Source organism: Gasterosteus aculeatus, chromosome 13 (assembly GCF_964276395.1).
Source record: "Gasterosteus aculeatus chromosome 13, fGasAcu3.hap1.1, whole genome shotgun sequence".
NCBI lineage: Eukaryota > Metazoa > Chordata > Actinopteri > Perciformes > Gasterosteidae > Gasterosteus > Gasterosteus aculeatus.
Genome location: NC_135701.1, coordinates 17,927,610 through 17,953,270, shown reverse-complemented (window position 1 = coordinate 17,953,270; position 25,661 = coordinate 17,927,610). Strand labels below are relative to the sequence as shown.

Sequence of the window (25,661 nt, the reverse complement as noted above, 5' to 3'; positions counted from 1 at the left end):
GTTTCGTCACATTTGAATAATTGTTCACACCCATAAAGTAGTAAAAGCACATTTACCCAAATACTGTATAAATTAGGTAATTAGGTTTGAGGTGATTGTACTTATTTTACTTTCTACTTCAAATTCTACAACACTGCAGATTTGACAAACACAGTAACATTTTGCCATAGATCATAATACTACAGAGCAGTACAATAGTGTCACTCAACCATTAAAATTCTGATTAAATGTGAATGATTCAGTAATATATAACACATTTATTTTACACAATGATTATACAACTTATTGATACTTTTTATTTGGGTAAACATTTGAAAACAGGCCTTTTACCAATCTATTTTGGGATATTCCGGTCCCTATTCTGGTATTACTTTTGCTTATAAAAAATACTTGCAGCACTTACTCTGGCCACATGTACTTAACTAAATGATGCTGTCTACAATGGCTCATTAGTGCAAGACTCTGTTATTTCCAGTTGTATTTCTTTCTTTTTTTTAGATTAAATAAATAGGTAGTAATATGAGGACTTTTTTTTTAGCAGGAGACATTTAATACTTCATGTAGTTATGTGCAGATTGACAAAACTTATAAAAACGAAGAGTTCTACTTGAACAAACTCTTTCAGACAGTAATTTAAACAAAACTCGCTCATTTTATTTAAGGGCTGCCAAGGATACAGTTTGTAAAAGAAAAAATTAAAACATTCATATTTACTCAAACAAAATTTAAATTTCAAAAGTTAAATTTAATAAGACAAATAAATTTCATTCGGGGGAGGGGGGCTTTTCTTGAACAGGAACCCTGAAAAAAAAAAAAAAAAAGATTTTTATTTTATTTTATTTTGATTTTAAAAATTTGATTATTAAAAGGGATCATCCGAGTGACAAAGTACAACAGAAGGAAGAAGATGATGACAATGGGAAGGAGGAACTTGTACAATTTCCTAAAATTGTAAATTATCTCTCAGACCACATAGGGGCAGCATTTGTTTACTTTTAGACCGATACCGTTCTATGGTACCATTTCTACTACCACAATCTATAATATTAAAAAGAGGAATAAGAGGAAGATGAAAAAAGGAGCAAGAAGACAAAGAAAAGGGGGAAGTAGGCGAAAATGGAGGAATAAGAAATTTAAAAAAAGGGAGGAAGCCAAAAAAGAGGAAAAGGAAAGGACGAAAAATAAAAAAAAGAAGCTGAAAAGAAAGTCATACAATTTCATGAAAGTGTCAATTATCTGTCAGACCACATTGGGGCAGGATTTGTAAGACAGACCAATAAAGGTACTTCTACTACACAGACTTTCATCACAAGTAGAATGAGTAGGAACAAAACGGAAGTATATGAAAAGAGGGAAGAACGTGGAAATAAAAAGGGAGATGGATCAGACAAAGGAGGAATAATAATGCAATTATAGTTTAATCTTACCAACTTTTTGTACGATTGCAGCATTCTGGACTTTAAGTGATTAGATATTCGTGCATTTCATTTTTGGTCCAAGATTTAGGGTTGAGACATCTGTGAAAAGAAGAGGCGGCGGTAAGGCCTGAGATCTGAACAGTGCACTTTCTAACAGGTCAAACAGCATGAATAAGCAATTATTTTTTGCCAACAATAAAAATCTTTTTTTTAATTTAACCGTGCAAACGGTAAAAATGTTGTCTTCAGACAGATTTCCTATTGTGATAGCACGTCAGGCCAACGGGATAATAGAAAAGGGGGTCTCGTCTTGCTCTAAACCGCTTCACCTTGATTTATCCAATCAAACGATGAGGTACTTGTGAGGACGCTTTGAATGAGTCTGATGACAGGGCCACCCTGAAGACAATCAAATTATTTGTGTTGATTGCCAGATGCAATCGTGGCATCTTCCTGTCAGATCATTTCAAGGATTCAAAGTGTGATTGCTTATTGTTTGAAGGATCTGCATTTATGCATGTATACAGTATGAAGGCTGCCTGTATTGTGTTCAAAAGGTTACGTTACGCTGCTCAAGATTTAGCATTTACATAGTCTACGAGATGAATTCTAAAATGTATTATCCATAGAAGCACGCAAATCAAATATTGTATTTCTGCCTATAAAATGCCGTGATGGGGGAAAAAAAAATACATATATTGGAAAACTTGTTTTAAGAAAAAGCTACGACATGCTTTGGTTGGTAGTTCTTAACACTCGGCATTCCAAGTCGGCCCTCCCTCCCTAACGGGCATAAAGAGGCAGAGTGACAGGGAAGAGAAGCAGGCACTGAATCAGAGAAAACAAACATTCTTCTCCGATTGACCAACCATGGAGACTAATATGTACATGTGCGCGAACCAATAAACCCATCTGCCCGTCGGGCGGGATTTTCGTTGATGGATTTTTAATGAATGCAGACAAAGGTGATCATCACCTTGATGGCTTTGTGTGTCGGGGGCCTCAGCACATTAAAAAACAAAAACAAAAAAAACACTTCAATATAACAGCGTTGTCCCTTAATGAAATTGCATGCTGTACCCCCTCGTGTGTAAAAAAAAAAAGTAATTATTTGATATTTCACTCAATATTTCTAACACCACTGTTGTGTATACGATGGATTATATAGGTATATTATATTGGTCCGTGAACCAACCCAGGGATTTCTAATTCTAATTTAATTTGAATCCTTTTTATTTCATTGCGGTGTACATCAGAAAAGATATTATGTCTTTAACCGGAGGCATTATTTCATGGGTTCATGATTAGGATGCAGGCGTAGCAATTGAGTGCATAAATGGAACCTTGAATTGAGTTGTCATTAAAAAAAAAAAGACAATACATGTCTAGACAAAGCTCGTGAGCGAGTTTTTTTTCCCCCTCAGACAGAGAGGCCGACTCACTGGCTTCTAAATTGCTGTACTGCAACAGCTCCAAGGCTGGCGTCACAGATGTAGCTAGAGGGCGGTCGGGGGACAACGAGCATAAAATTAGGCGAAATACTAGAAAAGATAAACAAGTTACCGAAGTCTGATCAGGTGCCACTTGGAGGATGAACTGGTAGGCAGGCATCACGCAGTGTTGCAACATCAGTCGGGTCATATCTCCTCCGTCCTCCGTTACCGGGTCCGGGGTCATGGAGAATCCGTCTTCCATCCGCTCCTCGGACAAGTTCAGCAACTGTCAGGAGGAGGAAAAAAAAAAAAAATCAACAGCATTACACGCAGGAAGTGATTCTAAGACATTAAGCTTGTGTGGTAAAATGTCAGATTTGATTGGATTGTGAAACTGTAGTAAGTAAGTATGGAAAAATAAACCTTTGGCCTCAATGTTTATAAAATGCTTTGAGAATTTCGAGGTCTTTCTGCTCAAGAAGGAAGTTGAGCCAGTGTTGGATAAATATAAATTTGAGGACAAGAACAAGTGCAGGTCATAAGGTGGCGTCCTCGGCATTTAGCACTTTTATCTCTGACGAAAAGCCAAGAGTGAAATTTGATTCATTGATTTTAGTTCAGTGTCTAAAAATCTCTGGCATCAGAGGCGCTAAATAAAGTGAGTGTTAATATTGCTCATTGGATGTTTATTCATCACTTGTTGGGACACCGGAGGTTAAGGTCAATGGGACGTTGTCGGACACACAGACAGCACATAGTCTGCAACAAAATTAACTACAGACACTGAACATCCTCGCTGTTCTCTGGATGTGAACCTTTGCCATTAGGAAGAAGACTGTGTCAAAGTGGAAAAGGGCAGCCTCCCACGCGCTGAACTTTAAGGCTTGATTCTGCAATAGAGCGATGTGAAATGGATACACAGGAACTTCAGAATTTAAGTCTTCTTTTTTGAGACTTTCCAAATGTTTAGATGGTTTCATGCGATGTATTTTTCAATGCAACAGGCTATAATCCATAGGCCAGATAATTCCCCCCTCTTTAGACAAAGTTAAAGTATCTTTCAATCCATGAATGCCCTCAAACACCATTTAAGCTCAAATTCCACCTTCTAATTATTGTTTTACATTTAATCTAATGTGCACAAGTACAAAAAAAAGATACATATAAACTGCAGTGGACAGGGATTCCCTTCATTTTCATCACAGCCATGATATTTACTAGGAGATTTAATTTTTGCCACAGCCAATGCACACAATGTTTACACACATGGACGAGATCCCCGGCTGCACACTGAATGGGTTAGTTAACCTAAACTAATATGTAGCAACCCCTTGTCAGAAGAGGAAAACTAAACTCACGTCCTCCACCCTCCACAGGTCATTGTCAAAGCCGTCGGTCTGACCATAAGTGATTGCATTCTTTAGGAAATCAGTCCCACAACCATCATCCTGTGAAAAAGAAAATAACACTAATCAACATCTCAGAAATAATTTTGTAATTGGATTGGGTAATTTGATAATCGATTTGAGTCCTGTTGAATGCAGTGCTTACTTTGTCTGCGTCCTGCAACACCGCAACAAGCAATCGAATGTATTCGGTTGCAGCTTTGAGCGTGTCCACTTTACTGGGCTTCCGGTCCGGTCTCATTAGTGGAACCATGCGTTTCAAGCGGGAGAACATGGTGTTCAAGTTCCTGATCTATATAGAAAAGAGGTTAAAGTTTCATAAGCAACTGGCCTGATTAGATCATTAAATTGTTCTTTCTGACCTGAGAGCAAAGTAATGATGAGGAATAAATATTGCTACATGCTTTAAGCAGAGACATTTGTCTGGACTTCATCCTTTATTGCTCAAGGTTACAAATGTTTTTTCAAAAACCCAGCATAACATTCAGAAGGCATAAAAGTTTCCTCTTTGTGTTAAAATGCAATCATATATAATGATCACAGTCTCCTGGTGTACATATTCTGTTGAAAGACCGATGCAAGCACAATAAGGCAATATCATTCCTTATATTTTTGTACATGTCTCAATGTTCTGGGAACACAACTCCTGAACACACAACTCCTAAAAGCCCGGACAAATTGTTAAAGAGGAGCAGATTCGCTACATTCTGGTGACATTCTGAGCTGCAGACCTCTTTAATAATTTCCTTAAAAAAGCCCACTGTCTTAAAACTGCAAGCTACCAATAGGCCAGTGGGGGAGAAGATGAGGTGAGATCTAGGTGAGATTAAAGAGACAGACAGTGTTTGGGAGGGATGTTTATGAATGTGCAGAAAGTTTTAAACCCGACTAAAAACGTTGCTGAAAGACAAATGAGCAAGTCGAGTCCAGGGGGTTGTAAATTAAATAAAATACTCAATGTGTCAGGGATGTAAATAAGAGCTAAATTCAAATTTAAAAACGTAAAATTCCCAAATCACTTTTTAGTTTAACAGACCATTATATGAGCTAGTGTAGTATCATACCTGAACACCTGATCACTTAATGCCGGCTTCATTATAAAGCAGGACGAAATGCATGGATTTGGATACAATTCCATACTTTTTAAAAGAGTAAAAATCCCACGTTTGGATCATTAATATAGTCTGGCCACTTCTTCCTTTACTGGATTATTAATGAATGCAGGAAGAGAAGTGCAACAGGGAGAGGATTTTTTTTATTTTTTAAATGGAGAAATCAGTTCTGTACCTGTTGCAGAAACACAAGGCAGCCCAGCTCTTAAAATACTCATTTAGTGAACCTTCCCTAACTGAATTGAAATGGATACAATCCAGCCAATTTAATCGTGTTAACTAAATTAGCTCTTTAAAATCACAATACTATGACACATGCCTAACAATTTCCAGACATCAATAAAAGACATTTTTATTTACATCATGACCTTTTATATTAATGTATGCAATTCCTCGGATTACAGCATTCGTGATATAATTTGCTTTCTTCAACGAATTCATGTAAAAGTACTTTTACAAATTTGTAATGGGGCGTTCATTTTATAACATTAATATTCACAGGTAAATTCATCATGTAACGTTAACTTTAATTAATAATGTGTTTTTTTTATACACGAAAATACACCAGCGCGAACATTGATTACCTTCAGCGGAACAGAAGAAAAAGATTCAGTAGTATGTAAAATATAAATCTTTTTTTAAGTTTTAACATTTTAGCTACAGTCAAGCTAGGCTGCAGCTAACGTTAGGCTAATCTGCTCGCTAATGCTAATGCTAGGTGACAAGAGCGCAACACGAATTTGCATGCTGAGCAGAAACTGAACGGTAACTTCAGACACCACCAAACACGTATAAATGTTTGACACCGTGTAATTTAAAAACCAACACTCACTCGCAGTCGCTCCTTTGCGTTGACCAGTTCTCGTTTTTTCACAGTTTGACTGAAGTCCTCCGCGACAAAGTAAAAACCTTCCTTTCCCCGTTTGAACTTCTCGATGTTGCTGTATTCGGGCAGAGCGGACTCTCCCGTTAAGCGCTTCAAAATATCGCTCATTAATTCCTCCTCTGGCACCTTCATTTTGATCAATAACATCTATACAACCTGGGCCCTCGTGGCTGCACTCGTTGCCCGTTTCTCCTGTAAATCGCGCGAGCTACTGTGACCGCACCTGTGCCACGTCTTTAATTAACTTCGTCCCCTTCGGGCCATTTGAGGATGGATTTAATGGTTAAATACCGTTCAGCCACAATGTGTCCAACTACTAATGCTACACTTCTGCCAAAAATATAATTTAGCTATTTATTTGATTTTAGCATTCAGTTATTTAATTATTCTAGATGGTTGATTATTTAGGTCATAATTTTTGATGTTTTAATTTTGCTTTTTCTTTTGAATAGTCACGATAATCACGACAAGTGTTACAATAGCATCTGTGTCACATGGCTCACACTTTTGTACTTGGAATGATACACAGATGAACACACACACAAACACACACTCTCTCTGTTGAGGTCTATGCCATTAATCTGCATGCAAGTGAACCACAGAGACATGGCAAAACAAGCTGGGTATCACACCAGGCCCTATGCGTGGAACATGCAAGCTTACTGAGGGCAAAACTGTTGATGGACAGCCAGAAAAGAATCAGGTCAAGCCTGTGGTACTTGAGGTGACAGAAAGTTCTCCGGAGACAAACTATCACATAACACACTTTATGTCATACTCCCACAGCCAGAGCTGCTGAGAAGGAAGAACGTTACACGGTACTGATGGTGGCAGGAGACCCGGCTTGATTCTTATTGAAGTTTGCCTTCAGACAGACACACACACGCGTGTCATTGTCCTGAAAAAAAACATGACAGGTGCTTCTCAACACCCTTTATGCTGTGGGCATCAAGAATCCCCCAAAATCATCCTCAATCAGAAAAAATAGACTCAGCAACATTAAGAAGCTGTTTAAGTTTCATGCAAAGGGCATCGTGTTTTTTTTCTTCGTTGCAGGGTACCGGGGCGTTTACAGTGGGGCGGACGACCACACACTGTCACCCATGCAAATGAAAGCACATTCTTTCATATGTACACAGACACACACACACACACACACACACACACACACACACACACACACACACACACACACACACACACACACACACTTAATTATTGAGATACAGCTGCAACTCTACTAAAATGTTTTTCTCACAGTATTTCATAAAGCTATAGTTGTCTATGTGCTTTAGCTGTTTTTGTGCTTTAAACATGTATGTTGTCAGAATGCATTATTCATCAAGGCTTTTTATATATCTGAGAGAATAGTTTGAGAGACTGAGAGAGATTTTTTTTGCCATGCATTGTATTTTAAGTACTACTGAAAACACATCATGTACAATACACTAATAACTTCAAACCTACTCCTGTCAGACCTCTAATTAAATGTATAGAGCGTTGAGTGCAAAAACGTCTCATGTTCCACATGAGACATGCACTGAATCTACAACTCCGATATCTTCATCATATAACGTCTTTCTTTCCTGTGGTTGCCATGCCAATTCCATTCAATGATGCTACAAAGTATTTCACGTTTCCCAAGAGCATTGCTCCTCACAGTCTGCCTGCAGCCATCCTGCATTTGCAATCGTTTGTGCTGATGTAAAAAACGAGTAAACACCAGAACCAGAGCTTTGCAAGGTCATACTCAACAACCTATACCTTGTTTGTGGCAAGCTTATTGAAGAGATGCAGATGAATTGTATTTCCTACACTTTTTTTTTTTGCCGTTATCCATAAACATCAACCTCACTCAAATTATCGCTATTTGTTATTTTCTCAACTCATAACTATTCATCCCATACATATTCAAATGTCAATGCATGCCTGATTTCATGAGGCACACGTGCGTTTTGTATATGGCGTACATACATCAGCCTCTGAGAAATGTAAAATATCTCAAATGTAAAATATCTCAATGACTGATGCTAGTGTGGGGTGTCAATATATATATAGTGATACATTTTCCATGAAAATCCATAATCTCCAAAGAAAATATCACTGTGGTTGAATGAAGTGAGTGCAAAGTAGCCTAACCCAAGTTAAATGCATTGAACTGTGCTTGAATACAGTAGTGGATGCCTAGAAGTAAAAAGGAGAAAAAAAGAAACACTTGTTCTTGTGGATAACCAAAAGATGCTAAAGGCTTCTCAGAAGTAGCAGTTGTGTTGTTGTGGGCCCGCATTGGTTTGTCCACTCCCCGTTACGTCGATTACGTTTTAGTAGAGAAAAAAAAGGGATCAACACGGAGCTTCTTTGCAGCCAATCAGCGCCAGCTTCATGGTATGACGTCAGCAAGATACCAGCGGCTCCAGGAAGTTGGCAGTTTCCTACGGCTGCGTTTTAAAACTAACTTTAAAGTTTGAAGCCTTGAGTTTGGACGAGGAACGGAGTAATTATTCCATTAGTGTGTATTATTATTTTTTAAACTGGCCTCGGAGATCAACCGTTTTCAACTCTAAAGCAGGCGGACAAGCCGGACTTAATTTAAGTCGCCACACATACGACAGAAAGATGTTAGCCTCGAGTCTTTTGGCTGATTTCTGTGCCGAGCACCATGATGACCAAGCGCTTCCAGTGAGTAACGTTACTTCTGCTAAACACCCGCCGGGATTTATTTGGAGATGTTTAGTCTATCCGGACGTTATATATGAAGGCCTAACTTTTACTGTGTGAAAGTGGTCCGACTCCGCGTCTCAGCACGTAACGTCAAGGTAATGTCGACGTCAGTGACGTTTCCTCTGGAATGACACCGCTTCGTAAGAACCGGCGAGCCACTCTGCATGCACATTACACATATACATATATATTTATTGGGACATTGCATGTGCTGTTGAATGCACGCAAGTGTAATATGTTTACCTGCTGCATTTACATCGTTCCGGCAGTATGTAACCTAATCTGGGCATGTTTTAGTGTGGCGTTGAAGTCGTGTCATGAGGGCAGGAAAAGTAGAGGTTTAAATGGGTAACAATGACTGAATAAAGTAGTATTCATTTTAAACATAAATCCTTGGACTGTTTTTATTATGAAACATTCCTCCGTAGAATACCTAATTCCTTACACATTTCATATACAGGTAATCATTTCCTGTTATTCTGTTTCTTATTAAGTACATAGAAGTCTCATGTAATCAGCGGTAGACAGGATAGTAGGCTTGGGAAGCTCTTTTTATGAACTGTGACTCTTAAACAACAATTGAATGGAACTCATTGATCCATTCGTCTTGCTGTTGTTGGCTGTCTTTGTACTTGCAGTTGATTTCTGTTTTTCTGAGGCGCCAAATGTCACTTGAAAAAAAATAACAACTGCATTTGCGCCTGTTCCTTTGGTTAATGCCAGGCAAAAATGATGTTTCCCCCACTCACTCCTCCCCCCGAGCTCACTCGCTGGGACAAACAAAAAATGCCAGTTACTAGGCTCGGCTTTTTTTTTTAATGTGATAATATGAGATGGGAAAATCTGTTTTCCATGGTCTCAATCAGAAAAGTCCATCTCACCTCATTATGTCGAGCTATTTGTGACTAAATGCTGCTCTCCGCTTTCACGTTGCGGTGCGGACATTGAGTGGCTGTGAGGCGAACCGGCAGAACCGTGTCCTCCACACAGGTTATTTGTCAAATGTTTTGCCCAGATACAAGTTCAGGCTGTGGGGGACGAGGTGAACCTTTTTCAAGGATGCGTGTTTCAAAGTAAACCCAATCAGACTTTGAATTGCTTTAAAGAAGTACAGATTTGAGTTGTTGAGGATTCTTGGCTTCTTGAGTTATCTTAAACGCAGCCTTTCATTGGCTTTTTACTCCCACCAAGGTTGAAATGCGTGACCACCGTGTGAGGGTGTGATGCTGAATGAAGCTCAAAACAGATGTAGACCGCAGTGAATGTCTTCTTCTTTTTTTCCAACCCCCTAAATCAACCGTAGTTTTACTGCGGCTTTTCTGCACGACTGTTTATTTCCTCTCAATGCGAAAACTCTCGTCATTGTTTGTTTGTGAAGCGGCAGATCGTGGTCTCCACGCCGTGCACAACGCGGCGTGGAGACGAGGGGGCTGAGTACACAGCGCAGGACGTGTGGCTGCCAATCCCGAGCCGCCCCGGGGTCCCCGTGTGTCTTAATACCACACTGAAGCCCACAGAGCTAAGTGTATTAATCAGTCTCACCGGGGTTAAATACTGACCTTTTTAATTAACAAAACGCTGAACTGAAGCGCGTGTTTGTTTTTCGTGATATGTATGTATGGGCGAAGTGGGGAGCAGTGGACACGTTGTCTCCTGCGGGTCTGTTGGCTCTTTCTGCCAAGCGGTGAGGCTGGAGAGGGTGTTGTTTTTTGGTATGCGGGAGAACCAGTTTGTCAAAGCGCTTCATCAGAGTTTGGGGAGAGTGTCCCATGTCCTGACATTTGACCAGAGACCGTAGGTGTTTTGGGACCCATGGGAGGTTGGTGGCTGCGTTGAAGCAGGCTTGAACGCTCTCCTGTGGAAAGGTATATGTTCGTGTTAGTGAATGCAGCTCTGCTTGCAGTTAATTGCTTTTCATTATCATTTGATGCACTCGCTATGGAAACTCACAGACAGTTTACAACACTTAAAATTAAAAAAAAGAAACCGACCTAAAGAGCTTTGGAGCTTTTCTCGATACAGGATTGTCCATTTTCTATGTAAAACATTTCACAATCTTCAGGTATTTCGTGATGTATAACTTCTTGCCTGGCATGTGACCTTTTCTCCTCTTTGCCATTATTTAGGTGGACAAATACCTGGACCATTTTCAGCTGTCAGATAAGACTATAATGGATTTGTCGATACGATTTCGAAGAGAGATGGACAAAGGCCTGTGCAGAGACACCAACCCCACAGCCGCTGTCAAGATGCTGCCCACGTTTGTGCGTTCCACTCCTGATGGAACAGGTAATGCATGATAAAATGCATAAAATTGGATCATTGATGTCACGTTGGACCCATTCACATTAGCCTGCTGTTAAATGATCAGCATCCTCTGGTCCATGTCATTCACACTTTCTCTGAACAATCAATTGTATGTGAATAACACCTTTTGCTTTCGTCAGCCATGATGTCACCCAGCAGGAGATCGAACATGAGATGGCGCTTCTTTTCACAGAAACACAAAATACTTTATTTTATGATTAAGGATCAACATTGTTTCTTCAGGCGCCGGGTTGCACTGTGTTCTTTTCAGGCATTCAGTCGTTGCTGGAACGTCAATAATATTTGACAGAGAGGCACTTTAAATTAAAAATGAAATTACACAAAGAGTAGGTTCCATTTTTGTTCAAACAGCGAGGTAAATTCCTGGCACTTGATATTGTTAGATGTGTGTGTGTGTGTGCCGGACATTTTCTACCTGGGCTTTCTGTGCTGTTTCGCTACAGTTTCATAACTTCAAACCCTCATCACGACGCCACGGTTACAGGTTTTTTTTTTCTTTCTGCGTAAACACCTCATATTCACACAAGACTAACATGAAAAAATAAAATGTTACATGAAGCTGGACACCAACGAATACACAAACTGCAGATACGTGAGTACGTGCATGGCAGGATGCTGCGTAATTAACAGACAATGCACATATTCATATTCATATCAATGTAATTAACCCCATGACAAGAACAAACACGCAAGAACCTGTCACATTTAATCACAACAAAACGATCCAACCAAACTGCGGCACTAAAACACGCAAGAGCACGGGACGTTCAAATATTCATCACATCAGAGGGAACGATATTAAATATTTAATGAAAACAAGACAATAGACAAATTAACTTGTTAACGTGTACAAACAAAAGCAGTTCACTTTTACAAAGTTCCCCCTGAACTCTGACTGAATACTAAGATCTGCTCGCTAGCTGTCTTTCGCCCGCCCACTGACCAATCAGGGCGCACGTTGTACGTTAATACAAACGTAGCCGTGAGGCTACCAAGCCTGACACGGCAAACTGAAGATCCGATTGGTTGAAGACGATGACAGTCAACAGTATCGTCCCCATGCGCCTTGATCTGCAAAGTCTCACGTCGCGACGTGGGGGGGCTGAATGTGATTGGATGGAAGCTCTCTTTAACACAAGCTGCGCTGGAAGCAACAGAGAAAGACAGCAGCTGTGCAACAACAAAATCTGAAAATTGGGAAAATAATTAATATACATATGGTGTATTCATAAAAAATGAATAAATTCTGAGCTCTTAACCTCGTGATTCCTTGTGAAGCCAGCAGAGAAGGCTCAGCTGACCTTGACAGCCCACCACAGGTGTGTGGGGGTGGGTGTGTGGGTGCGTGATATCATGTGACACGTTATTTTGTACCTTTTATTATATTCTGCATCTGTTTGAATTGCTGGCACTTGATCTTGGCAGATGTTTGATATGTGACGTATGGTGTTCAAACTTTGTTCAAAGAGCAAGGTGAATTCCTGGCTCTCGATCTCGGCGGGTCCAACTTCCGGGTGCTCCTGGTTAAAGTTATGGCCAACGGCAAGCAGGAGGTGGAGATGGAAAATCAGATTTATGCCATTCCTGAACACCTCATGAGAGGCAGCGGGTCACAGGTAATTAATAACACACAGCCTACATGTACTGCAAACTGTTTTATGGATTGTATTGTAAAGATCAATACTTTTCCGAAAGTAATGGCATGCCATATAGCTCCACTCCAAATCAATTTTTACATTATGAAGAAACCAAGGATAATTTGCATCATGTATTCATATAAATAGCTAGAAGGCCAACACAGTAAAAACATCTACTCTTATCTGTTTTCATTCATTTATATACTGCAAAACGTTCTGCTACAACTTTTCTCTCATACATATTGCAAATTGTCCTCTGGCTTGTTTAGAAATTCATAAAACTTCTAGTAAATCCGCGGACTGACAGAAGGTCTTAATTAGAGATCTGCTTGTTTTCAACATCTGTCTTTGCCAGAAAAAAACGAGGAGGAGGAGGAGGTTAACAAATCCAAGTATTTTGCCATCGATTAAAAAAAAAAGTTCCATTTTCTAACCGGCTTCAGGAACCAGAAGTTGTTCATAACAGTACTCCCCTCGTACACAGAGCAAAGCTTTTGTCAGGGAGAAAGAATGACGCGTGTTCGTATTGGAAGGTATTCAGTGTGCAAGACACCATTGATTAGATCAATTAATCAAGGAGTGGAGGGGCGCCTATTGACTAACAATACATTCATCAATTATATTCCTCCGGTTTGGAGGTTGTGTGTGTAAATGTACAGACAGGGAGATCAGCTTTGGCTGTTTACCGTGATCATTTACTCATAACTAAATCACGTTTTTAGCCGATAACTTGATGGATCAGACGATTGAGTGTGAAAGCGATTATTCCAAACAGCAGGGGGAAAAAAATGAAAGTAAAAGATTGAGGCTGAAAGAAACAATAGGATGGCAACACGCGCTTCCTGGTGTTCCCGTCCCAACTCTAGACTGTTCAGTATGCATATTGATACACTCACACACGGAAAAAGAGCACTTGGTTAATAAGAAAACTGACCTTTTCTTTGTCCTGCAGTTATTCGACCACATAGCTGATTGCCTGGCTAATTTCCTGGAGAAGTTGGGCATAAAGGAGAAAAAGCTTCCTCTGGGTTTCACCTTCTCTTTCCCCTGCCAGCAGACCAAGTTGGACGAAGTGAGTGATTTAAGATATTTTATCTACTAGATGCCATAATGAGATCAAAGCCAATGGCGTGGGACCAATTTTTTCCCCCAATGACAACGATCAAGTCTCTTCAAAAAGGGTCAACGGTCAAACTAACGTACTTTGGGGCCCACCTCGGCTCTGAGCGTCCAAATGAGCCGCTGTCTGATTGGAGCGTTTGCATTTGACTGCAGTAACAATACGACCGCTTTCATCAGGATGAGAGGCAGGAAAAAACATACATTTCTGTACCAATTTATGGTGGAAATGTTTCTATGTTGAATTACAGATTAAAGATTAGTCTACAACGATGCAGACAGTTCACATCCACCGATCGATTGGTTGAAGATGGATTGCAAACCTGGGGATTTTCTCTTGCTTAGTCTCCAAGTCGGGACCACTCACATACATTTTCCATAACTATTTTGTGTAGTGCAGATACTTCCTGTCGCATTAGTTCATAATGCTTATTTAAGCCACTAATTTAATGCCATCATTGTGGTTCCAGTTAAAATGGACCCCTGCCGCTCAGTAGGTAGTATCACAGCACTGCCGTGACAACCTGTAAATAGTAACCGTTTCCTGATATTATAGGACAAATACGATATTAATGTGGAAGTGAACAAAGGGAACAAAGCACGTGGATATAAATACAAGCTTCGTTGTCTCGATCGATGTCACCCGCAACTATTTCTTTAATGAGTAGTACAGGGTCACCGAAGCTAATTGGTTCCCAAGCAGAAAAACATGACACAAAAAGCTGTCCTTCACGAACTCATAGAGAAGAATACAAAAGGATAATAGGCGCAGCCTAATGCAGGAAACATTCACATGTTGAACTTTTTTATCCGGACATAAGGAAGTTCATCTAAATCAGTACATTGCTGTTACTTTGTTACTTTTCTCAATCATAACTTTCATATTTTCCATTAGAAATGGAAGAAATAAAACATTTACACACATTTCAAACTCCATTGCTCAATCGTACAGCTAGAAACTCTTAAAAAGGTTTGACATCATTCATTTATTCTGGTTATTATGAGGTTTTAATCATTTCAGCTATGGTTATTTTTAAATACCTAATTTAAAGGTCAGGCTAGCTGAAGATCATCTTGGTTTAACTGTATGTCTTTTATTTTCCTTTTTGCAGAGTGTTTTGGTGTCTTGGACCAAAAGCTTCAAGTCAAGCGGAGTAGAAGGAAAGGACGTGGTCAGCCTTCTAAGGAAATCCATCAAAAAACGAGGGGTAAGTGTACAAAAAATCTAGCAATTTCATGGTACATTATGTTCTATTTACACACGTTCTCAAAGTGTGCAAACTTACAGCGACCTAGAAGTCTATTTTGTTTAGTCTATGAAGATAATACAAAGAAATGTAACAACAAAAGCTGAAAAAAAAGGAGTACAAGCCCTTCATACCTGTGAACACTGCAATGTGACAAAGAGCAAAAATGTGAACGACAATAAATATGTACTTTTCTTTCCAAGTCGTAGTTATATACCTGCAGTTTTATTGTTATAGTTCCGGACCTAAAAGAAAACATCTTCTGGAGCACAAAGGACCGGCTCAATCTGGGGGTTATGCTGCGCTGACCCTCTCTGATTGAAGCTTGAGGGAATTTCTTTTCGAAATGAGCTCCAAAGAGCCCCGACAGCTCGCAGTGACCAGCTCGCTCTGACTCACTCCTCGACGGAAGCTTTTCAGCATCGAGCGAACCGGACCCACTTTTCCTCCTGAATCCCACGAATGGAGGAGAAGCGTCTGGAAATAGTGTGTTGAAGTGTGTTGAACGTGGAGCGAATTCCCGAGGTGGCGCGCCCGCACGCCGCGGGATTACGCACCGGTGTGCTCCGAAAGGCTCCGATCGACGCAAACATGCGTCTGCGGTAGCTGACAATGTTTCGACGTGAGGGGAAACATTCGCGCGTTCGGTCCGAACACAACAACAGCTTGGTGGTGGCTAATGCGCAAACACATCCAGTAAACAACTGTGGGAAACTGAGTAAAGGTTCCGAACTCATCCGGCACACACTACAGGCGGGTGGAGAGATTAGGAGATTAGGTGAGGCCATTTGACGTGTTATTCCTCCTTTCCTTTCAGTGCCTGAGAGGAGGATAGCCTTGAGGCAATGAGCATTGTTTCATAGCTCACAAATATCGATTCTCTGTGGCTTTCCAAGCGTGCCGCGCCGAACGGATTTCAATCTCAAAGTGAACATTTGCTGGTTGCAGCATCCCGAGAGACGCATTCGCATCTGAAGAGCGATTGTGTCGCCACACACAGCCGTGCAGGATGTTAGGACTAAGAACAACAAAAAGTCTTTGTTAATATGTTTTCTTCATCGTTGCTATTGCAGCGTTGAGAATCCAGCTGCAGGCGATATCCACAGTGATTAACATGCGGATCCGAGCGGGAGCAAGCGGCTATTTTGATAAACGGAGGCGTCTCAACGTGTGGATGAAGGTCTCAGACTTCCAACAAGAAGAAGAAGAGCTCAAAGAACGATTCAGACGCACTTATTTAATTCACCCTGTGATCATTTCCATTTCAAGTTTTGGCTTGTCTAGGTGTGTCTGCCACCTCTGCATGCACCCTGTGAAAGTGACGTGGGTAACGGCGAGGTGACATGACACCTCGAGTTATGAGGGCCGTCGGAGGCGTCAATGATTCTGAAGTGTATCCAAAAAAATAGTAGTAGTTTTGAGTAGCATATAAACCTTATTTAATACTTTTCGTTTCGTGCGTGCTGTCAAAACAACTTTGCGTCTGTGTTGATTTCAATGTGTCCAATTGGATCCCATCTCCTTGCAGGACTTTGACGTTGACATCTTGGCTGTGATCAATGACACGGTGGGGACCATGATGACCTGCGGCTACGATGATCATCACTGTGAAATAGGCCTCATTGTGGGTGAGTTCTGGTCCGCCGGTGAATTTCCATCAAATAGCAGGCATTGTTTTTTGACCTTATCTCACGTATTAGACTGGGCGGGGCCAAACGAGCTGCCTGACTGACTCCTGCCCGACTAACCTGCCGTTAGACATTTTGACACGTCACACAGGGAAACCTTAGATGGTACTAACGACGTTAACTAAGGCCCAGATCCAGTCAAGTGCAGCGGTGAGCCGTGAGAGCGAGCTGGCATGCACATTACCAGATACCACCATACTGAGCCTTCATTTATCATCTATTAAGAGTGCAGGGGAATAACAAATGATTGAATTGATACAAACTGAAGTGTCCTTATGGGCTGCGGGTGAAGCCGTCCCTGAGACGTCCTTACTGTCGGCTGCAGGTGTGTCTGATAAAGGCGGATCTGATGCCCTTCTTTGTTCTTTTTATACTTCCCTCAGAGGATCGCAGACACAACCAGCATGTTAATGAGCTTGTTTTGCTGCTTGAGTTTTCTACATGAGAACCAATTAACTTGAGTGACCCGGTATTAGTCAACACATAAAATAATACACGTTGCCGTCGATGGAGACAGCTGAGACATTTGCATGTGGAGGTCCTCCGCATCCAATCGCCTGCATCGCCGAATGCAATTGTAAATGCAGGCAATCAGTGTTGTCTCTCAATGGTGCACCTGTAGAAGTTGCAAAGTATCCTGGAGTCCATGTCAACCCCCTCTAATGTCGGGAGAAGAAGAAGAAGAAGAAGAGCCCAGGTTTTAATGATAGTGAATTTTTGAATGACAACTACTTGGTCATTTTGGTGCTAACATCCCTTCCCCCAAGGAACGGGGACCAATGCCTGCTACATGGAGCACATGAGGAACCTTGATCTGCTGGACGGGGATGAGGGCCGGATGTGTGTTAACACGGAGTGGGGCGCTTTTGGAGACGATGGTTCCCTGGAGGACTTGCGCACCGGCATTGACCGGGAAATCGATGCGGGCTCTCTAAACCCCGGCAAGCAGCTGTGAGTGTCTTTCACCCGGTGCAACATTAAACATCCCTCAGTGGTAGCTCCACTGGCAAATTACAAAAGAAAGGATCGGTTTTATAATTAATTTACATTTGGTGATCTTGGCCTATAATTTAGTGAGTTAAAGAATGTCAAAAAAATACAGATAAAACACCGAACCGGTTCACAGCGGAATTCAACAGGTAGAAAGAGAGTAGAGCAAATTTCCCCACAGTCAGTTCGGCCAATTGGAGGTTTTGTGTTTCTGGCTGTTCATTCCTTCTAATAAATTGTTTTTCCATGTTAGTACTTTACATTTATTTATTTCTGTACTTTACAAACTGTGATATGTATCCAGTTCTTCCTCTGACATGTATATCCAAGGGCGTCCTAATTGAAACATCACTTTCATGAGTGTTTGGTCTGTTTAAGGCGTGAATCACCCTCTCAAGCGGGTGACAATAGTTTCTTGTGTTGCCGTGCAGGTTTGAGAAGATGGTCAGCGGCCTGTACATGGGGGAACTGGTGCGTCTCATCCTGTTGAGAATGACCAAAGAGCAGCTGCTGTTCCAGGGAAAGACCACACCACAGCTGCTCACCACTGGAAGCTTCAACACCAGCCACATCTTTGCCATTGAGAATGACAAGTTAGTTTGGGCGGGGTTTTCGTCCGAGAGAGGTTGATGATGAAAAGTTTACCCTTTTGAGATAAAGACATACAGATTATTATTAAATGGCAATGGAGTAATGTTGACATCTGCTTAGAAAAACACAGATTTTTGTCAGATGGTTCATTGGACGTTGTGAGATCTATGAGTATTTATGTGTATTTATTCTCCATTGCCTGCAGGGATGAGGAAGGTCTGGCGAGTGCGCAGCAGGTGCTGCAGGGCCTGGGTCTGGACCCGTCGGTGGAGGACTGCAGAACCACTCGGCGGGTGTGTCAGATCGTGTCCACTCGAGCCGCACACTTGTGCGCTGCCACTCTGGTGGCCGTGCTGCGACAGATCCGGGACAACAAAGCAGCAGAGAAGCTGCGCACCACTATTGGGGTGGACGGCTCTGTTTACAAAAATCATCCAGAGTAGGTGTCTCTCTCTCTCACACACACACATACACTTGTACAGTGAATATGAAGTATCCATTCATGTTATAGGCATCGAAAAGCTCATTTATCTCAGTATTCAATAAGCAAGGTCACCTTTGAATGCATGCAAGTCAGATAGGAGACAAAGGCCATGATTTAATCAACGTGTTGAAAAAGTATATTTTCACTGCTGAATGTGTTGACCACGAGAATAATGATCATAGTTATTTTCTAGTCTTCGGAAAGAGGTTTATTGTCAGAACTCATTTCAAGAGAAAAATGAATGGACGGCCATTGGAAGATGTTCTTTGGACGAATCTGAGCTGCGGCTTCAGCAACAAGCCTTTGATGTTGATAATTTTTTTATATATATATATAATATTGGGATGTTGTTAAGTTCAACAGCTCATGTAATAATGTCGTGAAGCACACAAAATTGTGTGTAAAAAGACCAAAGGTGGATGTTGGATAGAGGGGAAGAGAGAGAGGGGTAAGCCAGACAAAGGGCCCATAGATTATACGTGAATCATAAATGACATTCACTTTCTATTCTTGTAACCACAGACATTACAAAGTGTATCCACTCGTCTTAGGTTCTCCAGGAGGCTGCACAAGATGGTACGCCGGCTCGTGCCGGACTGCGACGTGCGCTTCTTGCAGTCGCAGTGTGGCAGCGGGAAAGGTGCCGCCATGGTAACAGCAGTGGCCTACCGTCTCGCCGCGCAACACGCCGAGCGTCAGCGCATCCTCGACACCCTGCGTCTGAGCCGCGAAAAGCTGCTGGAGGTGAAGAGGCGAATGAGTGAGGAAATGGCGCGAGGCCTGTCTAAACTAACGCATGAGGAGGCGAGTGTCAAGATGCTTCCCACCTTCGTCAGATCCACACCAGATGGAACAGGTACCCTTCAAAGGAAATCCAATGTTCCGCTTGATATCGAGTTGTCTATTTTGCTTCCATGTCCACGTCCCTGATTGCGGTCTCTTTTGCCCTAATCAGAGCACGGCGACTACTTGGCTCTGGACCTTGGGGGCTCCACCTTTCGGGTGCTGCTGGTGCGACTGAGAAGTGAAAAGGGACACAATGTTGACATGCACCACAAGATCTACAGTATCCCACAGGAGATTATGCAGGGCACAGGGGATGAAGTATGAACCCCTCTTTCAAAACTGGTCCTCTGATAAAAAAGATTGCGATGTCCGCATGAAATGCATTCAGTTCAGACGTTTAACCTCAGTGTCTTTTTCTCCTGCGGCAGCTATTCGGCCACATTGTGTGCTGCATCGGCGACTTCCTTGAGTACATGGGCATGAAAGGAGCATCCATACCTATGGGATTTACCTTCTCCTTCCCCTGTCACCAGAGCAAACTGGATCAGGTAATGCTCAATTCAACATTCTTGTAATAATAGCTTTAATTTGTACATATTGAAGCATCGACATCAAGTTTGAAGAAACTATATCAGTTTGTTTTTCAGCTTCATCGCTGAAAACAATTTGTTTAGATGACAGGACGCCTTTCTGAAGGCATTTCTACTCATGATTTACTCATGTAGCAATTGTAATTGGCTATTGATTGCAACGTCCATGTACTGATCTCAAACGACTGAAATCATTCTTCTAGCTCCTTTTGAGTCGTCATTCTCCTTTCTGTGCCGAGGCCTTTTTCATATCGAACCATTTCCTCTTTCATGTCAGGGAACAGCACGACCCTCAGGTGACACGGTAGTGACAGCGCTGGTCGTTTTGCCAGATGCAGTACCTCTAGCAGGTTCCTTAAATGTGTTGCTGACGCTGTTAAAATTGACACGCAGACGGTGTTTTTTGTCGGGCATTATTTATGCTAATTTATAAACTAATTTACGTTCTGGCAGATTTCACAGTGTTTAAGCTGTTATCTGAGAATTAGGAGCTGTAGCTGATGTGGCGTACTTAAGACCACCATACTAAAAATTAAAAGTAAGTTATGATCAGAATGCCAAAATGATCTTGCATGAGGTATTTGCAGGAGTTGCAGGCCGCGAGCAAACAGTGAGCTTTTGGTCAAACCTTGATAACACCTTACTGCGCCTCAGGTCATGAAAATAATGAAAATCTGTAAATTAGATTGAGCAGGCCTTTGCATTTACAAACGTGTCTGAAATTGAGTAATGAAAATGAGTACAAAGTCAAACAAATATTCTGCTGCATTTTTAAAATGTACCAAACATGGTTACTAACCACTTTTTATTTTATTATAAATTGAATATAGCTGTCATACAGTATTAATAATGGTTTATTATTCTTTCTAAAAGTCTCACACACACAAATCAATGTTATAATTTTTTCAGGGCATTCTTCTGAATTGGACAAAGGGTTTCAAGGCCAGTGGCTGTGAGGGACAAGATGTCCTTACTTTACTTAAAGATGCCGTCCGCCGCAGACAGGTCAGTGAACAAATACTTTATTTATACATTTTATTAGAAATGTGGTAATTTAAATGGACCGAGCAATCAGCTTTTAGACATGTACGTTATACAACCTGTTGTAATTGTTAATGGTTTCATCATAAGCCGTGATACAGTATCTAGTTATAATAATGTGTATGTGTCATTTATTCATTTGTTATGGGGTCGGGATAATGCATTAGAAATTATTATAGTTAAGAACACATGTGATGTATTTGCTAAAGCCTGAAAACAGAGTCAAGGGGAGGCGCGGAAGTGTAGTTTACTCTTAGATGCCTGGAATTACAATCTTCTAAAAGGTTATAACGGAACAGCATCCAATAAGCAAGACAAACGTATGCAAAGGGGAGGAACCTTAATCATCCTAAATCTGATATTTCTAGTTCAAAACACTGTGGTTCCAATATTATGGTGTCAATCACTTTTATTACTGCTTACAGGATTTTGACCTGAACTTTGTGGCGTTGGTCAATGACACAGTGGGAACCATGATGACCTGCAGCTATGAAGACCCCCAATGTGAAGTGGGGCTCATCGTGGGTAAGTCTGTCCCCTCTTCCTCTCTGGAAGCCATTTTTAAACATTCTAATCACGTAATCATGAGCGAGTGTTTATGTGTAAACTTTGGAATGAAGCTCATCCATGTCGTTGCTCGGGTTAATACCCGTCCTCATCTCTTGACCTCAGGCACGGGGACTAATGCGTGCTTCATGGAGGAAATGCAGAACATCGAGCTGGTGGAGGGGGATCACGGCCGGATGTGCGTCAACATGGAGTGGGGAGCGTTTGGGGACAAGGGCGAACTTGATGACTTCTGCACAGAGTTTGATCGCGTCGTGGACAATTCCTCTAACAATCCTGGGAAACAGAGGTGGGTAGTTTATTTCTTTATGTGCGTGAAAAACATAAATCCAATGCCGCCAACACTCTCATCAAACAGCATCACTTCCACCATTCCAGTCACAAACAAACTGAAAACAAATTAGCCAAAAGGTGCAAAGGACAGACATTTTAAAACGGAAACAGCCACACTGAAAAAGCTCACTGAAGGCCACATTTGAGTCACTTTAATAAAACAAAGCAATTGAAATGAGAAGATAGGTCAATGTTTCTGTTGTAAACTCCTCTCAACAAAGGATGTACACAAAGTCTCTATCAGCTTTATTGCAGAGGAGTCTGCTGTCTAATGCGGACACGCCGCCATGTCCCCATGGCAACGACATCGCTGTAAGGCGCTGTAAGCCCCTTCCAGTATTGTGTGGGAAGATGAATTATGCTGGAAATCCAGATGCAGTTCACCGTTTGATTCCACTGTTGCTGCAGTTTAGGTCCAACAATTCTACAGTTTGTGTCTGAGCTGCATTAGCATTTAATTCATCAGCAGAAAATAATAAGCTGCAGTTTGTGCTGGTATCCGTGCATTCAGTGTTTCACTGAAAACCTGGATAAGTTCAGATGGGACATCATCTGCATCTTGCAGCATATTTGGGCTGCCACATATCAATATGATACAAACAGTGAATTATATTATTCATTTAAAAACTGTGAATGAGTTTCAGATTGTGTGTCTTTTTTTTTCTTCCAGGTATGAGAAGATGATCAGCGGCATGTACCTGGGGGAGATCGTGAGGAATGTGCTGATAGATTTCACCAATAAGGGCTTGCTGTTCAGAGGCAAACTGTCTGAGCGACTCAAGACCCGGTGCATCTTTGAGACAAAGTTCCTGGCGCAGATTGAAAGGTGAGAATTACGGACCTTGTCCACACTTGGTTCTTAGGAGAAGTAAGAAGCAATCCATATAGTGTGAAGACAATAGAGACGCTGAAAGCAATAAGACGTGATCTATAACGACGCGAATGAAGTGCTGTCGCTCACGGCTTACCGGCCTCTAAGATGAAATACATTTGTGTTTGTTCAAGTTGCTGAGAGACTAAAACAAATGGAAGCTGCGAGCAGCATTCATAATCCTCTCGTGCCGCCACGCACGCCGACGGAGGGTTTGCGTGCATTACTGTGATCATCAGAAACTTTGGGAGAGTTTTGATAATGTACAGTCGAGTTACAAACAGCCAGATGCGTGTCGGAGATCCGTGAAAAATGGCCGCCACGTCACGTTAAACGCAAAGCTTTTGTTAACCGTTAACCGCTGAGAGCACATTAGGTCATTTTGTCTTAATCAAACACACTAACAGTAAGACTTCATTCACAGAGATAGATAGATAGATAGATTGATACTTTATTGATCCCTCAAGAGGGAAATTTTGGTATCACAGCAGCATGTACAGGGAAGAAAAGAAAATAGAATAAAAAGATACACATTATATACAATATAATAAGATATAAATAATACATTATTAAATTAAGTTAAATAAACTAAAAGAAGAAAACTTGAAAATCTATTATTTTCTAGACGGTACTGCCGAAGGTCGAAGTGGAAATTCCAAAGAGGAAGTTTGTTAACAAAAAACAAAATGGAAAAGGAAAATCCACGAGTAGATCACATAAATGAATGATTGAAGTTTGGGTTTAGAGAACGGCTCCAAGAAGCTTATGATACACGTGCGTACCAAATGCACCTTTGTTTGTCATGGCGAAGAATGCGTCACCATGGCAACAGCGTTCTAGTAAACAGCGTTTTTTTGTAATGATAAAGCGCAGTTTGAATTGTGTGGACTATATCATTAAACTGCATTCACCCCTTGAAGCAAGTGTAATGAATTAAACTCATTGCTACAAAGAAAGTTCATCCCAACCTGCATGTTAGCCATCTCTGTCATGTGTGTAACCCCTATTCTCTGTGAACCCCCCCCACACCCCAGCGACCGTCTGGCCATGCGACAGATCCGCTCCATCCTGCAGCACCTGGGCCTCACGACCTCCACCTGCGATGACAGCGTGCTGGTGAAGGAGGTGTGCCGCGTGGTTTCAAGCCGCGCCGCCCAGCTCTGCGGAGCCGGTCTAGCCGCCGTGGTCGACAAGATCCGGGAGAACCGCAACCTGAATCAGCTGTCCATCACCGTGGGAGTGGACGGCACCCTTTACAAGACGCACCCTCAGTAAGGAGCACGCATGTCAAGGGACATGATTTGTCGGGACAAATGGATGGACCGCAGGCAGGACCACAAGTAGAAGTTTTACAAATACGAGAGGATTTGCATGTAACCCTAGTTCTCTTTTCTCTCCCTTTCAAGTTTCTCCAGCATCATGCAGGAGACGTTACAGGATTTGGCACCACAGTGCCAGGTGACCTTCAACAAGTCGGAGGATGGGAGCGGGAAGGGAGCAGCGCTGATCACCGCTGTGGCCTGTAGGATGAAGAGCGAAGGGCAGCCCTGAATCGTCCCGGCGGCGGCGGGCCGGTGGAACCAGGGCGACTAACGGCAAGGTCGCCAAACAATAGTTACAAACTACTTGGCCTGAGTTTAGAGCTTTAGTACTGAAATGTTGATTCAACTTTTCTTTGTTTTTGGAAAGAATATTTATTGTGTCAGCTGACACGGTGGAGAATAATTTCAGGAATGAAGGTTTAGCTGGTGTGTTAGAGAAGAGGCTGTTACAGGATGTGGAGTGTTTTTTTGTTTTTTTTAGACTCCCTCCTTTTTAACTTCAAAGCTGCAGGTTTCCACATGGCAGGTTTCTTTGATAGCGGCTGTTATCTGCGTTGACTATGAACCGAACTATATTTGGGCTATGTAGTTTCACATTTTAATTAAACATAAAAGTTGATTAAACAACAGTGGTCAGAAGGTAAAGGCCAAAGCTTGGAGGTTCTTCGAGGTGGGAAAGCGAAGGGTTGAACCAATGATGTCTCTTCTCTTGGTTTTTAGACGTTTTAATTTGGTTTCCAGAACTCTTTTGAATCACTTTTGAATGATATGTTGTTTAAAAAATAAAAAGACCACGTACTATGGAGAGTGTCTGCAGCGTCTGCAATGTGTCCTCGTGTATGGAACTACTACTAATCCCATTTTTGTAATTACTATGTCACATGGCACTTGTGATTACTGATTACACCGTATGTTTGATTAACTTGATGTGAATATTAATGTGTCTCTGATTCTAAAACGTAAGTATCTCCCGAGACAACATATCCTGTAATTACTTCATCCAACATCAGATCGTCTGCTTCATGACTTAGACACAAGAAGATAACAGCTGTACTACTAATCTGATCATTATTACTCTGGAGTCAAACAGA

General features: G+C 41.5%; 2 protein-coding genes across 3 annotated transcripts; one reads left to right on the top strand and one right to left on the bottom strand.

The window, feature by feature from the left end:
* Nucleotides 1-632: 632 nt before the first annotated feature.
* On the bottom strand, nucleotides 633-6,709 carry figla (folliculogenesis specific bHLH transcription factor). 2 transcript variants are annotated; one of them, XM_040194760.2, is made up of 6 exons: nucleotides 6,202-6,709; nucleotides 4,403-4,549; nucleotides 4,210-4,299; nucleotides 2,982-3,137; nucleotides 1,428-1,517; nucleotides 633-801 (listed from the first exon to the last, which is right to left on the bottom strand). In XM_040194760.2, exons 1-5 carry the CDS (start codon nucleotides 6,400-6,402, stop codon nucleotides 1,503-1,505), a joined length of 609 nt encoding a protein of 202 aa, XP_040050694.2. In that variant the 5' UTR covers nucleotides 6,403-6,709; the 3' UTR covers nucleotides 633-801; nucleotides 1,428-1,502. The 2 variants fall into 2 exon arrangements, with proteins under 2 accessions (XP_040050694.2, XP_040050695.2); XM_040194761.2 differs by having other exon boundaries at nucleotides 1,432-1,517; nucleotides 6,202-6,521.
* A 1,857-nt stretch (nucleotides 6,710-8,566) lies between these two features.
* Nucleotides 8,567-25,375, top strand: hk2 (hexokinase 2). Its single transcript, XM_040195933.2, has 18 exons — nucleotides 8,567-8,934; nucleotides 11,103-11,265; nucleotides 12,772-12,920; nucleotides 13,894-14,013; nucleotides 15,173-15,268; nucleotides 16,836-16,935; nucleotides 17,763-17,946; nucleotides 18,417-18,578; nucleotides 18,782-19,015; nucleotides 19,612-19,916; nucleotides 20,016-20,164; nucleotides 20,275-20,394; nucleotides 21,346-21,441; nucleotides 21,903-22,002; nucleotides 22,150-22,333; nucleotides 23,048-23,203; nucleotides 24,283-24,519; nucleotides 24,655-25,375. The coding sequence occupies exons 1-18, from the start codon at nucleotides 8,872-8,874 to the stop codon at nucleotides 24,797-24,799; spliced, it is 2,763 nt and encodes a 920-aa protein (XP_040051867.1). The 5' UTR covers nucleotides 8,567-8,871; the 3' UTR covers nucleotides 24,800-25,375.
* The last annotated feature ends 286 nt before the right edge of the window (nucleotides 25,376-25,661 follow it).

What these genes read in the sequence shown, in the direction of transcription:
- figla (XM_040194760.2), bottom strand. Translation starts at nt 6,402, where the DNA reads ATGTTATTGATCAAAATGAAGGTGCCAGAGGAGGAATTAATGAGCGAT. An exon ending in ACGCAAAGGAGCGACTGCGA is followed by an intron (nt 4,550 to 6,201) that starts GTGAGTGTTGGT and finishes TTTTCTATATAG; the next exon opens with ATCAGGAACTTGAACACCAT. An exon ending in ACCTGTGGAGGGTGGAGGAC is followed by an intron (nt 3,138 to 4,209) that starts GTGAGTTTAGTT and finishes TCCTCCTGACAG; the next exon opens with TTGCTGAACTTGTCCGAGGA.
- hk2 (XM_040195933.2), top strand. Translation starts at nt 8,872, where the DNA reads ATGTTAGCCTCGAGTCTTTTGGCTGATTTCTGTGCCGAGCACCATGAT. An exon ending in TGAGAGGCAGCGGGTCACAG is followed by an intron (nt 12,921 to 13,893) that starts GTAATTAATAAC and finishes TTTGTCCTGCAG; the next exon opens with TTATTCGACCACATAGCTGA. An exon ending in CTAAACCCCGGCAAGCAGCT is followed by an intron (nt 17,947 to 18,416) that starts GTGAGTGTCTTT and finishes GTTGCCGTGCAG; the next exon opens with GTTTGAGAAGATGGTCAGCG.